We start from the raw sequence: 16,651 nt of genomic DNA, 5'->3' as shown, positions 1-16,651 counted from the left end.
GAACAACACATCCATCAGTTATTTACAGATGTGTGTATCTGTTTAAGCAGCTCATATAAAAATATATATCCCCACAGTTGAAAAGATAAGGACATGGCAAAGTAAACTGGGATTTTAAGAGAGAAAGCTGCAGCTAATGTCTCATTTTTATGTATCTCCGAGGCTGGGGAGTTTTGCAGATATAGGAAAAAGTAGGAAAAGGGCAAAAAGGATAAAATGTTTAACAGGAATATGTGTAGCTAAGCTATACACGTTCTGTGCCACACATTGGAAAAAATGGTGTTGAAAATTACATCCCTGATTTTTCCAGGTATATGTTTTTATTATTAAATATAATTTTATTTGTTTTTAATCTCCTAAATCACCTCAGGAAATCAAGCAAGGAATGCCAAATACTTCAAAAGCTTCTAAGATCTTGATCAAATTTTATAATTTTATAACTTTTCTAGTTTAGGTTCCCTCAGAAACTGATCAAGTAATAGCAAGCTCAAAAAACTTTTAGTCTTAATTTCCTTAACAGTTCCAGTTCCATTCCTCAGGACAAAACTTTTCATGACAGGGGTCACATATCACTGAAAAAAAAACCACAAAACCTTTTGATGTGCTTGCCTCTTCACACACGAGCATTTAGAACACACGGCAATTACAGCCGTGTCAATTGAATATATGTAAATTAAATATAATTTAATGGGTTTAAAGGGAATTTTATGTACTTCACCAGCATGAACTTAGCCAGTTCTGTTATTCTGTGACAATACAATGATTTGTGAGCCACTTGTAGAACAGAATATACAGTTTGGAAACCTCCGCTTTACGCTTATCTGATGCCTAGCAACAGTTAGTCCATTTGCTAAAGGAGATCCACCTGGTGACTAGATGCAAGATCATGCATCTCAGAGCAATGACAATGTCACACATCGAAAACACAGAAATCGCCCCTGAGTTCAGACGCACTACTCTCAGGAATCACAGAATGAATCATACGATGGTTCGGGGTGGAAGCGACCTTTAAAGACCATCTAGTTCCAGCCCCTCCGGCATAGGACGGGATACCGTTCACTAGAGCAAACTGCTCAGAGCCCCATCCAACCTGACCCTGAACACTTCAAGCTCAGGGAAGAAGCAGGAACAACAGGAACAATTGCACCTAACAGAGCTGAAAGCGAGCTCCCAGACTGACTGAAACATAAGCAGGTGAAGCACAAATGGGAATTAGTGCGCATTTGAGGCGCACGGTTAAAAAAAAAACCACAAATTCAAATGTGGTCAGAAAAATTGCAGGTGAATGCTTATGGACCTCTTTACATAGATAGTTTAATGGGAAGTTAGGACATGATGACTTTTTCATATGTCAGTGGAGAATAGATACCTGTTAGTAACTCTGACAGTGTTAATTTTGATCTATTTACTCACTTGCTGGATTAAAACTTTCTGATGTTTAAGTAGACACGCTACCTTCTGTAAAACACAGACACATGTAAATATCTGTTCATCCATTCTTATTTACCTGGAACTACCCCAGAACATGAGCACTGCTCAATACCTTTTAGGTAGTGCATGGATGATTGGCTGCACAACACAACAATATTGTGGCCTAGATAAAGAACACCACATTATGTCTTCTCTTAAAGCATTAAAAGCGAGCTAAGGTTTTGGTTACTAACTGCAGGTCTTCCATGTTTTACTGAACTTAAAGATATTTGATGGAGAACCAGATAGTTGGAGGTTTGAACTGCAGGACCATTTGTTAACTGACACTTTGGCGCGGGACTAATTCCCTCCAACTATTTATTTTTCACTCATTTCTGCTGTTGGGTGAGTTTATTTGTCTCCTGCTCTCATATATCATACGTGTTGGACTCAAATGATATTTCTTGGGTTGAAACAGCATTAGTAAGTTTGATGGCAGATATCTTTTCATGTTATTAAGACTATACAAAACATTATTTCTAATAAATTTTCAGTATACTCAAATTTCAGTAGAAGATGAAAAATATTTCCTGTAGCTTTCTATAATATTCAGCTATCTTCTGTGTGAACCACAGGGAAAACACAACCAATCAGCTTTAGAGTCCAAACCATCGCTATACTGTCTGTACCTATTGGCGGGCCACCTGCCAAGTGGGATGGCTCCACACTTCGCCTAGCACAGCTTGAAACTGAGTAGGGCTCCATTGCTGCTGGAGCTGTCAATGGACATAACTTTGAACTCAATCTAGACATAGCATTTACACAGTAGATGACTCTCAGGCTTGTATAACTGTCAGTCCTCTCTGAGAAAATAGGAAGGATCTTATTAAGATGGAAGAGGTGCAGTAAAGGTCTTGAAGCCGAGCTGACAAAGGCACGTGGAGATGCCCAGCAAGTACAGCACAGAAAACAGGCAAGGTTAACAACATTTTAGCAACACTATATGAAGAGTAAAAACTGGAAGACATAGATAAGGTCAATCAGTAGCGACGGACACTGGAAGAGCTCTTTTAAGACGTTTCCTTGTCAGCAGACCCAGTTATATACTACTATGGTCTGTTCTTACTTTTGAGATTACATTCTAGACAGCACTGAAGGTGGGGTTCATCTCATCTGTCTTAGAATGGAAGCTGCTTTCAAGAACTGTCTCTCTCTTCCCTTGCAATCATGGACTAAGTCTGGATAACTAAAAGGACATTAGACGTCTAATGTTTAGACTGATAAAGCTAGGTGTGATGAATCCCATTATCAGCGACCACTTCAACAGTTCATCCCTGCATTGAGGAAACTTGGGTGATTCAGTAACATCCCTTTTTTTTTTTTTTTTGGACCCCAATTTATGGCTACCCTTGTAACTGCCATCATCCTTGTCTAAAAAAAAATCAATTGTTGAATTAAATGAAACACAACGTCAAAATTTTGCGTAAACGAATGACAAAAGCTGTAACAACTCTGCTTTGGACCTTGTGGTAGATGTACTGTACCATTCCCCATGCAACTAAAACGGTAGCAATATCATCTAGTAATTAGGAAGATAGAATATTAAGTACTACTAACACATTATCTAAAACAAGACTATGTGGTATTACTAACTATAGCTACCACATTTTTAAATAAAACCAGCTATTATTCGTGATTGTTTTGTGCCATGCCCAGATGAAATGCACAACTAGTAGCATAACAGCCTTTTAAAATGTGCCATGTCATTCACACAACTGTAGAATTAGAATTACAAAATTAGTTTGAGACAGTCTTTTTTGTTTCAGGGTACGTTTTGGAGCGGAGTGTGAGGGTAGGCGCACAAATCCCGCAGCGGGAGTTGCGTGCGTACCAGCTTCACACTCACTGTAACTCCTGAGTATTGCTTCTTTCTTCTGGGCTCTATCATTGACATTAATTCAGATCCATATTGCTCTACACAGAAAAATCCAGTAAGACACTAAAAAAAGTACAAGGCAAAAGACACAGTGCACGTTACATGCTACCGTATATTAAAGCTTAATTACTACAAGCATATAAAAGGTTGCTCCCAGGAGTTAAGTTCTTTACAACAGCAACTACTAAGTCATGGTCTACAGGATGTGCATAAGGTGTTTTATTGGGGCACAGTCCAAACTAGTTCAACAGTGCTGGTGAAGTCAATACACTTTGAAACAATCAAATTATTCCTTCTGGTTCCAGAAGCGATTGGTTATCAGTACAATGAAGCAGCACAATATATTTTATTCTGGGAGCAAGCAACTTCACTTGGTACAACACTTCTTCATATTGCTTATCATGCCAGCGTCAACATGCCTTCACCACAAGATAATATATACTTAAAAGCAAGAAGCGAGTAGAGGTGCAACAACTGCAGATCCTTGAAGATGCTAAGTGTTGCAGTAACTTCTCTGCAGTTGGATCATATCAATAATGCCAAACTGACAGGAAGCCACCTCTCTTTTCACACATCTACTTAGAAAACACAGAGGAATAAGACTAAAAATTAAATAAATACAACACACACAACACACGCAACAGAACAGACGTGGAAAGTAAAGGTTGGAGAGTATGATGAAGGAGGAAATTGAAATGTCTGGACAATGAGAATGGGTCTCCGAAGAGCACCACTGACAGTCAGACAGACTGCTATAAGCCATTAGAAAAACAAAGCTGGGAGGGGGAAGAGAGATCAGGCGAGGAGAGGATATGGAAGGGCATGCCTTGTTTACTTCATCCAAACCAAGAGCAGCAAGACAGAATGTAGACTAGAGGAGGGCTCATAGCATGGTATGCCAAAAGAAAATGCAAAACATGCCATCTCAAAGTAAAACCAAAACTGAGAAACGAATTCATTTGGTAACATCTTCATAAATGAGTCTAATAAATGTCATTAAAATGAATGTGACAGAGTACGAACTATCCATGGCACTTTCACTGGAGCAGCACAAGAGCTTTAATGAGTACTGTATTATGAACAACCGGGCTCAAAACAGGACCAGCAATGCAAAGAATCAGGTATTTGGTTGTTGTTAATGGAAGGTGAGACTACAAGAGAACATGAACTACACTATTGGAAGACGTGTTTTGAAGGAAGACTCTGGGGGAAGAAGGACATCGATGAAGGTGTGAATATGGAGACAATATGGCAGCACAAGGGCTGGTAAAGACAAAATATACATTGTCACGATACAGTACAAATGAAAAAAAGAGGAGGGGAGATGTTAACAGTAAAGCCTGCTTTTCAGATGCAACAATCTGATACACAAATGACTCCACAAGGCGGGGGGGGGGGGGGGGGATTCTAAAAAACTTATAAAAGTTATACTCTTTTATTTTGTACTTCCTGCAAAGAAGTTAGTGCGTGAGTCACAAGAACCGATGGAGAGGCAAACTGCTAGTTTCTCTCCTCTTTGAGATTGGGGGCTCATATATAAATATACACACAGATATATATATATATATACACACACACATAGACAGATGAATATATATATATATGTATATATGTGTGTGTATATACAGAGAAAGATAGACAAAGATGTTATCTTCCTGTGTTCTTGGCAAGGAATTAGTCCTGAAGTTAGGAGGAGTGGAGGTAGGATTGAGGTTGGAAGGAAAGGTAACGAAGAGGGCATACCGCTTTCGGCTTCTGCAAACGACAAGAAAAAAATTGCAAATCAAACACTTTGATAAGAAATCAACTGACACCAAAGCAAAAGCAAAAAAACCCTTTATTTAAAAGTCTTCAAGGCTCAAAGGTTTTTCTGCTGAGAATGAGAACAAATATATGGACAGACAAAGAGAAAATTTAACAAGAGGCATAAAAATGGGGTACAGGAGGGAAGAATCCTGGTTAGGCTTTCCTTCTTGCTTACTCTTGTGGAAAAAAAGAAAAAAAAAGGGGGGGGGCGGGGAAGGAAGGCAAAAATATCTCTAGAAGGGATTTCAGATGAGGAGTTTGAATGTCTGCATTTTGAACTGATATTGTTTGCTCTCTATTCAGCAAGCTCTGCTGGGACATTTTTGGGTTGATGTTCTCCATGTTCCGTGAGCATTTTTTCTGAGAAGAAAAAAATACCTCTCTACAAATGAAGTAAGAAAGACCATTTTCTAAGCTGAAACATTTGGTTTACACCACAGACACAAAAACTTATTTAAGAGATTCCTGCTCTTAAAAACTGATTATAATATCCCCAGATGCTACTAGAGATGAAGAAATGGCCAACTCATATTATGACCTGGAACTAGTAGAGCGCAGACCTTAGTAGCTCGTCAGAAACCCACTATAGTCATTCACATTTTATAAACTCAGAGGTTTCTTTGATAACTGAGCAGTAATTTAAACATTATTAAATATATAAATGTAAAGCTAAAAAAAATTCTAACAATGGCTATTTTAATTAATCTTTAAGATACGTTGATGAGAAACAGTTGCCTAAAAAGGTAAACGTACGATAGACACTTTACCCATTATCTGAAAATGAGTCTGTATTTATCATATCTATGACTTATTACCTATACTTGGGCCCGAAAAAATTTAAATTCTGCCTTTAATGAAATGTTGTAAAAACAAAAATTGTTTGTAATTAACAGTCTGATACTGTCAAAACTTTTTATCAAGGTGTGCTTACTGTTTTGTGCAGCCTTATTAGGAGTCAGGAAAAAGAGAAAAAAATGCAATTGCAAGCAGGAAGCTCAGCTGCTGCTAACTGGTGCATTAATATTAGCTTGGGTAGAGTTCTGATGATTTATAATTACTATTGATCTCAAATTCCCCGTGGCAGAGTTAACAGAATTTGGCTGTAAATCAGAAAGCTTTAGAAAAGTGGCATCTAGGAGACTGCCTGGGAAAAAACAAGTGGGTAGGTAAGTGAGTATTTATGCCGGTCTCCATGTAACGAAGATATTAACAAAGCCAATGGAAATTCTGCCATTGACTTACAATGGTGCTAGGATTTATCCTTAACACTGAGGCGAAAAATTAGAGGGGGGATTAGGAAATCAGGAATGCCTCACATGACCACTTGTGAGAGCTGCACACACTGCTGAAGTCACTTTGCCTTGCTTTCGCTCCGAGTGCAAAGTGATGAAGGCAGAGGAAACTAATAAAAGGAAACTCCCTGTGTAAGTAAAAAAATCAGATCTCTAATTTACTTATATAGCTATTCTGTTACGACTAGTAACAAAATGAAAATGGTGGGATAAGATCTTCTCATCTCTTCGGCAGAAAGAAGCCTTTGAAAATTTCCTCTGCTCCTGAAAATCCTGGTCCTAGACCTGTCTCAGCTCTGGCAGGAAACGCTAGCTCTTAATAACAAGGTGCCACCTCGATGATATTCTAAATTGTTATTTATATTTATCATTGTTGCTCTAAATTGTAAGTGATGTAAAACCTCTCAATAGTTTTACGAAATAGAATCTAAATTAAAATCATAAAAATAAATCGGCACCTATCTACTGTTGGTCACTCTCAGAAAGAGGGGAAGCTGAAAGGGTACCGTAACCAGCTCCCCCTTCAGCTTTACGAAGAATTACCAATGAAGAACTTAAGATATGAAGTAGAATAAAATATTTCCAAAGGCAACATCAACCAACATAACTGATTGATAATTGGATCCATAATCCATATGGATCCACAATTGGATAAACAAAAAATTTATCTTGTTCAAAGGCAGCTTGCACTTGTAAGCCATGTTATTCTAACTTTTATCTTCATTCCCTGTCATTTCATTTGATTAGATGCAAGGAAATAATGCAAGTATAGCTAAGAAGTGAGAAACTGAAGCTTTGTTCCGTTACCTTTCCGGTTAGACTAAAAGGCTCCAGCTCAGAAACCCGCAAATATGTACTTATAGTATTTGGATTGAAGAGCACAGGAAGAGGTAGAACAGTAAAGATACGCTGTAGGTAGCTCTGTGTTTCACCAAACAGTGACTATAAAATTATCACTGATTAATAAAGTCAGCAGATATTCCTGTGATCCAGGTTGTAAGAAAAGGTGAATATCTAGCTTACATGCTCTCCTCGTTACATACGTATTCACAAAATCCAGCTGTTAACATCCCTGTGTTAGTATTGTTTCCTGCAATTTTTAGGCTCTTTTTTTTCCCTACCACATTAATTAATTGTGAGCTGTTACCTGCATGGCTTTAAGTAAGCAGGAATATGTGATTGCATGACAGTGTGCTACTTTTTGTGGGATCCTCTGCACCACCTTGTGATTAAGAACTCAATCCAACTCCCACTGAAGTTAGTGCAAAGAATGATATGGAAGCCATGAATTATCTGTTATTACTGAAAAAGACTTTAATATTAGCACTTATGTCAGTAAATGACAACTGGAGTAATGACAACCTAAAGGTAGGCAATAATTCTTAGGAGAATCAACGGAAACCAAATGTTTTCTAATACTGGAAATACAAAATCTGGTAAATCACTCCATTACTGTTACTGTCTTTTTTTTTTTTTTCTAGATTAAAAAGATTAAACTGTTTAGAAACAAAAGAATAATAAATCATTTGCTTTATATTAGCTAACACAGAATGAGATCATTCAATGGAAAATTATTTTCAGAGCCCCTGGGAGCTAGAAACATTTTTTTAAAAAATCTGATATTAAAAAAAAATAAAAAGGATTTCTTAATCAGCATAGTGTGGACAAAAATAATATCCAATAGCACATACACCACTTCACATATCACTTTATAACACAGGAAAGAATCAAGCAAAACCAACCACAGGGCCTGGAAATACTCTTACGATCAGTTGTAACACTGCCTTTTCCATGTCAGATGCCCCACATAAGTTTTCGAGATATTTTTCACAAAGAAAAATTACAACATGTAATAATAAACACTAAAATAAACTTTCAAAACCTCACAAATTGTGGCATGAGCTCGAATGACGGAAATGGTTCTCCTGTGAGGAGAAACAACTGTCCTCACAAGTTTTGGGTAATGAGTGGCCAAAAATAAGATGAACTAATATGTATCATTCCAGCTTTACTACAGTAGTACACAATATAACTTTTGACAGAGGAAAATAAAGCTCAGCTCAGAGTCCGCATTGTCATACTTGCACTGCAGGTGCCTCCCCTTGCTGCAGAGCACATTGATAACTTTTCTGTGATACAAAACCGGACGTTGGTAAAGCCCTGCAGGACAAGCTGATAGCCTGACTCCTGTGTTCACTTGGAATTTTATGAATTTTTGTAGAAAAAAAAAAAAAATGGCAAGAAACACTTTTTTTCCTGTCTGTGAATCTGTATTAATAATAATGATTTTTTTTTTTTCTTTTTGGCTGAGGAAGGGAGTCAGCCAGTTGGTAACTTCAAGGCTAAATTAACCTTTTCCAGTTTCATGATGTTACTCAGATATGCAAGTTTTGCCAAAACAGATGCCATATAAATACTAGGTTTATCCTAATATTTCTGTTCATCCTGTATCCTAAGTTGGTTCTCCCCAATTCATTTAGATGAAATTATTATTTTGACAATACACATAGCCATAATGAGATTTGATATCACACCTGTTTTCCACTTTTCTACTTTCAGTATAAGCAGGACCTTCAAACAAAACCGACAGACTATAAAAAAAAGCATTGTATGTTTTTGTTTAAGTAAAGAAAGAAGCACTTAAGTAAAGAAAGAACTTCTGGAGCTGGGACATACTGTCACTGTCCCCCCACCTCCTACTAAACGTTCTGCCTTGAGTTAATTTTAGGGAAGAAGAATAGGGCGGAAATAAAGGCCTGTCAGCGCTATGTGAAATGGTGTAATGTGATGGCATGCTAATTATACTCTGAAATGTTTCAAAAATATAAGAATAGCTATATTCATTCTGGGAAAAAAAAAAGCGGGCAAAATCCTTGACGGTGCATTCCAGAACTTCAACATTTGTAGGCGTTGGACATACCTGCTTTCTCGCTTTTCCGACTTGTATTCTATGGCTATCATTAAGAGCTTTAGTTTCGCAAACACCAGTCTGCAGGAAGAGAAGAGGGCGAGAGTCAGTCCTTACTCACAACCAACATCGCGTACGTGTAGACGGCTGCAGGGTACGTATTTTCTTTGAGAATTTACGCTAAGACCAGTTAGGTATACACAGAACATATTACAGTCATTTTATTTTGAAGATAATGAACACACATTCTCTGAAAAATATAAACTGCCAAGTTGAGAACAGTAATGTAAGCACCAACACCTCGTTACTAAGTCTACTTAAGCAATAACAACAAAGGTCACGATATGCAACATCAAATTGCATTTGGCTATAGTTGGGGACGTCTTGAGGAAATTTTTCAAATCTTCGCTGGAATTCAGCCGTATGTTGATGGTAGTTTGCATTCCTTAGGAAATATGACTTTACCGAACTAAAATGAAAGTATGCTATTATTAAGTCAGGATTTGCCAACCGCTGTCACAGAAGAACTGCATGACTGGAAGCAATTTGTACAAGTCAGTAAAAGCAGCTATTTATTAAAACAACTCAAGGCTGATATTCGTAGACTTGCAGAACTGAGAGTTAGCAAAACACCATTTGCTTCAAGCTAATAGGCTAGCTGGGAATAAACAAACCAAGCATTTTTTTGTAAAGTAACTAGAAACCATTTTCTAACCTTGCCATTGAAATGTACGCAAAACCAACTCCTGCTTCCCGTTCTACGAATCTGTCACAAATTCCTCTAGGGCTCACCTTTCAGCTAGATGGCTGCCGTCTTCTGTATCATACGCTAACTTTTCCAGTGCTCAGTGCTTCTCTACAAACGTCCTTACTTCAGTGTTCTTAATATTTTTGCATATATTTTAAGGATGTTTACTTTCTTTTAAGCAAATCCAAGCAATACTCCCCATAGTTTGCATCAGTCACATACTGAGCAGAAAGCAAGGAATTGACTGCTGAACTGGCAATATTCCATTTCTTTAATAAGTTTCAGAAATTACCGTGAACAGTTAATTCCTGCTATTTCTTCAGGATAAGGGAATAATTACAGATAAGCACGCATGTAGTTCTGACAAAGCTGCAGCAACGTGCTGCATATCGCATACGGATGTATACACTAGCATTTACATCGCATTAAGTTCTGCAATGTAATACTTGAGTACATTTTTTTCTTCAAAAATTTTCCTTTTAAAGGATTGTAAAAGTACCCCTGTAGCCTCCTTGTCTAGGGAGCGTGCTGGTTTTGGCCGGGATAGAGTTAATTTTTTTCACAGTAGCCAGTACGGGGCTGTGGTTTGGATTTGTGCTGAAATCAGAGTGGATAACCCAGGGATGTCTCCATTCCTGCCAAGCAGGGCTTGCACAGAGCCAAGGCCTTTCCTGCCCCTCACCCCACCCCACCAGCGAGGGGCTGGGGGGGCACAAGGGGCTGGGAGGGGACACGGCCGGGACAGTGACCCCAGCTGACCCCAGGGATGTCCCACACCACACGGCGCCATGCTCAGCACATACAGCTGGGGGAAGGAAGGGGGAAGGGGGACGTTGGGAGGGATGGCGTTTGCCGTCCCCAGCCACCGTTAGGCGTGACGGAGCCCTGCTCTCCTGGGGGTGGCTGAGCACCCCCTGCCCGTGGGGAGGGGGAAGGGATTCCTCGGTTTGCTGTGCTCGTGTGCGCGGCTTCTGCTTTACCTGTTAGACTGGCTTTATCTCAGCCCAGGAGCTTTGTCACTTTTACCCTTCCGATTCCCTCCCCCCTCCCACCGGGGGGCAGTGAGCGAGCGGCTGCGCGGGGCTTGGCTCCCGACTGGGGCTAAACCATGATGGGGAGCCAGGTGATCTCTCAGTATTGGGAAGTTAACACAGAAAGACGGATAGGGGCAAGCTTCATTTAAGTTTTTCTCAAAACTGATTGAAACTCTTACCCTACCCCCAGAACTCCAGCCAAGGTCAGAAATGGGCAAACAAAATCCTGATAGTTACTGAATTCTTGATTAGCCTATCACCTCCCACAATATTAACAGGTTAACGAAGCCTGACTATCAGCTTCGTTAAAAAAAAAAAGAATAAAATAATCGATTTGCAAACACGTTAACACTAGAGTACCCTGTATGTTGTATTAAGACTTTTACGTATCTGTTTTAAAAAGAGGACATTATAAAATAAAAGTTCATGAGCAGTGAATGTCAAGAGTTCTAAATCTTATTTTTTTATTTTGACCACCTACATTCCTTAGGAAACACACTTAACTTCTCTTCCTTGGTTTTCTAGTATTTGATAATCTATCTATTTATCTTCCTAAAAAGAAAATAAAACAATAAACACAACATAAAGAGATGAGCGCAATGCTACCCTAATATCTGGCATCAGTATCTCATTCTTACCTACAGATTTACTAAAAATATTTAAGTGGTAAAATAAACAGGTTTAGATGCACTCGGGCCATGCAATTAAACATTCGGATTAGTAAGCCTCGCCATTTAACTGTGCTGTGCAAATGCAGTTTGACGTGGTTAAAACGAGAAGCAAAGCTCTTATACCTGCTTTTTCCCCCAGATACATAAAGAACCTTGTAATAAGAAGTTAGAATGCTTTTTATCTCAAATTATTATGTAGAAGTCCACAAAAAGTGTCAATGACAGTACATGAGGCATTAATTTCTATTTTATTTTCAACTGTCAGCATCGTCTGCTAACTACTGATGAACACAGATGGCCACGAACAAAAGCTCTTAAGAATTTGAATCTGACTGTTTCCATCTACCTGGGGAGAAATAAATTGTTTTCGACATTAAATCTTCCTTCTTTACGGGTAAGACTATCATTGGCATAAATTAACCATAGATACCAGCTGTACTATTTCCATGCGAAAGTACCGGGATATTTAGAATTTAAAGAAATTATTGTTCTCCTTCATCAGCAGCAAAACATGAATAGAAAACCTTGCCTAGTTCTATATTATTCAATTTTGTACCAAGCATTAAAAAAAAGGATTTTAATTAGAAAATCTACTGGAAGGAAGTTTTTTCTCTTCAAACAGATTTTTGATTGAAATCTTGTACACCGTAAATCATTCAGGCTTCTTCCTCAGGGTCAGTTATAACATTTTTTGCTGAATTAGTTTGACAAAGGAATAGGTACTTTCCTCAGGAAGGGAAAAGTACTTTCAATCTACTTCCATATCTTGGTTCAGCCGCAGTTAACAAAAGTATTTTGATATAGGATAAATCACATTCCTGTTCACCTAATGAAAAATAGATGGAAAAATACAAACCCTGATAAAAAAGCAGAATCTTACAGTAGCATCTTTAGCTGAGCAAATTAGTTGTGGTATCAGAATTCTTTCATAAATATATTCTTTGTGCATAAGAAATAGCTTGAAAAGATGACAAATTGGCAACTGGCACTTTCTTTGGTACTTGCTGGCACGCTGTGTTCCTTAGGAGTGGAAAGTATCGGAATATCAAATACTTTAATGGAGCAGCAGCATCTAAAATGCATGCAGTCGATGATGTTTGTATCATAATATATATTTAATAACCCAAATATCCCTTTCAAAGGCTCGTTAATGTCAGGCTCAACTAATTTCCAATCACATGAAACTGGCAAAAGCATGGGCGCCTTCTGCTTTCACCCTACAGCTAGGTTCTTCCAGATGCTGAGCCCTTGTGTGTTGCTCAGGCAAGGGAAAAATATAAGGAAATATTCCAGTAGTAGAATTTCACAGAATTATGCAAAAAACTTAAAAGTGAGAAAAAGAAATTAAAAAGCTATCAGCCCTGTCACATGAAGCTGCTGAGCATTTGGTATGGGTCTTTTAACCACTTATACTATGGTCCTAACAAAGTTTTTAGCAAGAATTTTGCTGAATATCACTCATGTGTGACTGTGGACAAGGCCTTTTGTCTTTTCCATAGGAGACCAAGATCCTATGAGGTCATCCAAAGACCAAAAGGAAAACCCATCTATTAAATTCTGTGAGATTGGGTTGTAAACAATTACCGTAAGTTAAAATAATTTTAAGAACACTGAAGTGAGCCAGGGTTTGCATAAATCAATCAAAAAAGTCAAAAGTACTCTTTAAATCTAGCACAGTGGAAAAAGACCTCCAAGACAGGAACTCTGCTAGGATAATGGTAGTGGGAAAAGTAGACATCCAGAGGCAATAGAGAATACCAAATATATATTAAGATATATAATATCTTAATATATAAAAACATATCTTAATATACAAAAACATATAGAGAATACGGGTGAATCTCGACAAAGACCAGGCTCTTCTAGTGAGTTCATGAGTCATTATACAAACAATGAAAGTGTGTAGAGTGTGACTTAGGGCAACTCATGACATAATACGACATACATCACTCAGTGACATGCATTACTCTCTCTATATACACATAGACACACGCAGAAGCATTTCATACCAATTAATTATTTGGACCAGTTGCAGTCAGTGGCTGCTGCTAAGACCAAGCGCAGGTGAGCAGACAGATTTGCTGCTCACGGTAGCGGATACCGCCACCATTACTCAGACGGCAGCGAGAATGTGAGCTGAATATTTAACAGTTTGTGGTTGCTGACCTGTCAGTCTGTTATGAAAACACCGAATGTAAGAAATGCCAATACATTGTACAATGTAGAACACTACATTGATTTTTCTCCGTATTTCCCACATCAAATATTACGTTGGTTTACGAGATGGTTCCTGGTTTGAAATGCAATGGAATTGCTGTGGAGTGTTGTGGAATACATCCCACTGCAAAACACGGCTGAAGAACTCGGCTGAAGAGTTTAAAAAATATTTATCCTTCATTACTTTTGTCTACTCTTATCCTGCTACACAAAACTCCCATTCCACTGTTCTTCCTGGCTCCCATTAAAGCTGATCGTGCTGGAATAAGAAAACTAAGTAAGGATATTGTTCATCTAAGAGCTCTACTGAAGGGTCTTACGGTAACGGCAATACCTGTGCACCTAGCTCATTAATATGTAACACCACATTTTAATTTTCAATGTGCTTTAATTAACCTGAATTTAATAGAGTTATTAAACTGCTGGAGAATTTGAGATAAGTCTTTTTCTTTAATTGAAACTAGGAAATACAGTTAATTAAGCCTCCAGATAATCAAATGCTTGAGGAGAGCTCTAAAGTTTACATGTTTCTAAATCTCAATAAACGCCCTTTCTTTATTGATTATTTTATCTCAGCTCTACCAGCACAGTTAAATGAATGTCAGCTTCATGTCAAACAGCCTCAGTCACACGTTTTTAAGAACTCGTACAGACCCTCACCTATGTGTGACAACAGTTTGGTGCGGAGATCGAATTTTCATGGTTGGAGTTAGTGTAAGCAGCACAAATTACCATTCATTCTGAATATAACACAGATTTCTAGAGCACGTTATGAGACTTTCTACATCAAGATATCCAGGCAAAGTTTTGTGCTTACAGTAATAAACGTTTTCCCTCAATAATCTAGTAACAGGCTGGTTATCGCAGCGGAGGGTTGGATTGTGAGCGCCTTCGTTTTATTAGCAAGTTGAAGACTGGGCTCTGTCACGGCTACATCCCAGAAAAAACACAGAATTTTAGATGGATAACATTTGTTTAACAGTTGTTTTGCCCTCGTTCTTATGCCTTAACCTACGTTTACACTACTGTAAAAATTAGAAAAGGTGGGATAAGTGAGAGGATTTGAAGCAAAATCATTCTCCTTTACATAAGAGACGAAATCTTACATCTTCCACTCTTTCCTCCTCTAAGAAGGGAGTCTGCAGAAGCTTTTCTATGTTATCTAATCAGACATCAAACTCTTCTGAGTAGGGTCTGTTTCTGTTTAGGCATTCGAGCAGTGCCTAGCAAAAGCTCCCCACAGTCTGTTGTGACCTTCTGGTACGGCTGTAACGAAGAACGATGCCAACACAAGGGGGAATATGGCTGTGCTAAACTATCCTGACCACGTCTCTTCTCCCACGTCACTAGCGATAGAACGAGCGGAAACGGCCTCAAGCTGCGCCAGGGGAGGCTTAGACTGGATATGAGGGAAAACGTCTTTATTCAAAGAGCGGTCAGGCCCTGGCACAGGCTGCCCAGAGAGGTGGGGGAGTCACCGTCCCTGGGGGTGCCCAAACAACGTGTAGCCGTGGCACTTCAGGGCATGGTTTAGGAGGCCTGGGGGTGTGGCGTAGATGGTTGGACGTGATGTTCCTAGAGGTCTTTTCCAACCTTAATGATTCTGTGATTCTATGTTTGTGGCAACAGTATTTATCACAGAAACCTTGTGCATACAAATCTCTCATTCACAGAGTCATTCTAGGACAAATATAGGGCTTTTCAGTCTCTAGAAATAAAGTTGTAGCATGGCTTATGCTATGATTATACACTATATGCTTCAAATCCTCCTTTCTCATTACAGAACAAACATATTTTTTTCTGACATATTTCACTTGTTAAAAGTGGTTTGCAACCAGTTCCACAGGGCTCTGGGTGCCACACTGATTGTACGCCTCTGTGACATCTGTTTCAGTTAATGACTAGTTTCCCTGGAATGGGACATAAGCCAGGACGGTGACACCAACAACCACTATTCAAAGAATGGGAATCATTAGAAGAAACAATAGGGCAGCACTTCGGAGTAAAAGAACTCAATTTAAATGGATTGCTGATGAATTTGTTCAACCCTGAAAACATCTATGCTTTTATTTACCATCACTTAATTTCCACATCTCTTCTGAAAACAGGCATTACAGTGTTTGGAATACTTCCACGCAGTGATTGCTTTAATGTTTATTTTATTGGATCCCATTTGATGTAGCCACATTAGGACTGCAGCAGAGTGAAAAGGTCTCCTGCAGAAACCTCAGATTTCACTGGAGAGAAGGCAAATACTTTTGTATATTCATATGTATTTCTACTTACTCACAAACTGCAGGGAAGGACAAACCCACAAAGGCACTGGACAGATATTCTGTATACATTTCATTTGCAACTCCTTCCAGGTAGTATTTCTGCCACGTATCCTCCTCAATCTAAAACAAAGAAACACAGATGCAGAGCTCTGAGTAAACCCAAAAACTTTCTTTAAAATTCACAAACAAGTGCTTAAACATGAATCAGATTTTAACAAATAAGTCAGTAGCCAGTTATGGCAGTTAATATTGCTATTTTTTACAGGATTTCCTGGAATGCAAAAAAAAAACCCCCACCAGTCCATGTAGTCAGTAAATCAAGTAGCCTGTGTAAAAACAGTGCACTCCATTCT

At 38.6% G+C, this 16,651-nt stretch overlaps 1 protein-coding gene across 14 annotated transcripts in view; it reads right to left on the bottom strand.

The window, feature by feature from the left end:
* Positions 1–16,651, bottom strand: part of KCNMA1 (potassium calcium-activated channel subfamily M alpha 1) — a 510,997-nt gene that overhangs the window by 113,713 nt on the left and 380,633 nt on the right. For 8 of the 14 annotated variants that reach the window (XM_075109777.1, XM_075109788.1, XM_075109791.1 and 5 more), the window contains exons 15-17: positions 16,309–16,418; positions 9,365–9,433; positions 5,090–5,101 (exon numbers count right to left, since the gene is read on the bottom strand). In XM_075109777.1, coding sequence (XP_074965878.1) covers positions 5,090–5,101; positions 9,365–9,433; positions 16,309–16,418 — 191 coding nt within the window. The remainder of the gene's footprint in view (positions 1–5,089; positions 5,102–9,364; positions 9,434–16,308; positions 16,419–16,651) is intronic. The other 6 variants (XM_075109780.1, XM_075109787.1, XM_075109779.1 and 3 more) reach the window with 1 other exon arrangement.

Source organism: Phalacrocorax aristotelis, chromosome 14 (genome assembly GCF_949628215.1).
Source record: "Phalacrocorax aristotelis chromosome 14, bGulAri2.1, whole genome shotgun sequence".
Lineage (NCBI taxonomy): Eukaryota > Metazoa > Chordata > Aves > Suliformes > Phalacrocoracidae > Phalacrocorax > Phalacrocorax aristotelis.
The sequence above is the reverse complement of the archived record's forward strand: the minus strand, read 5'-3'. Positions and strand labels throughout refer to the sequence as shown.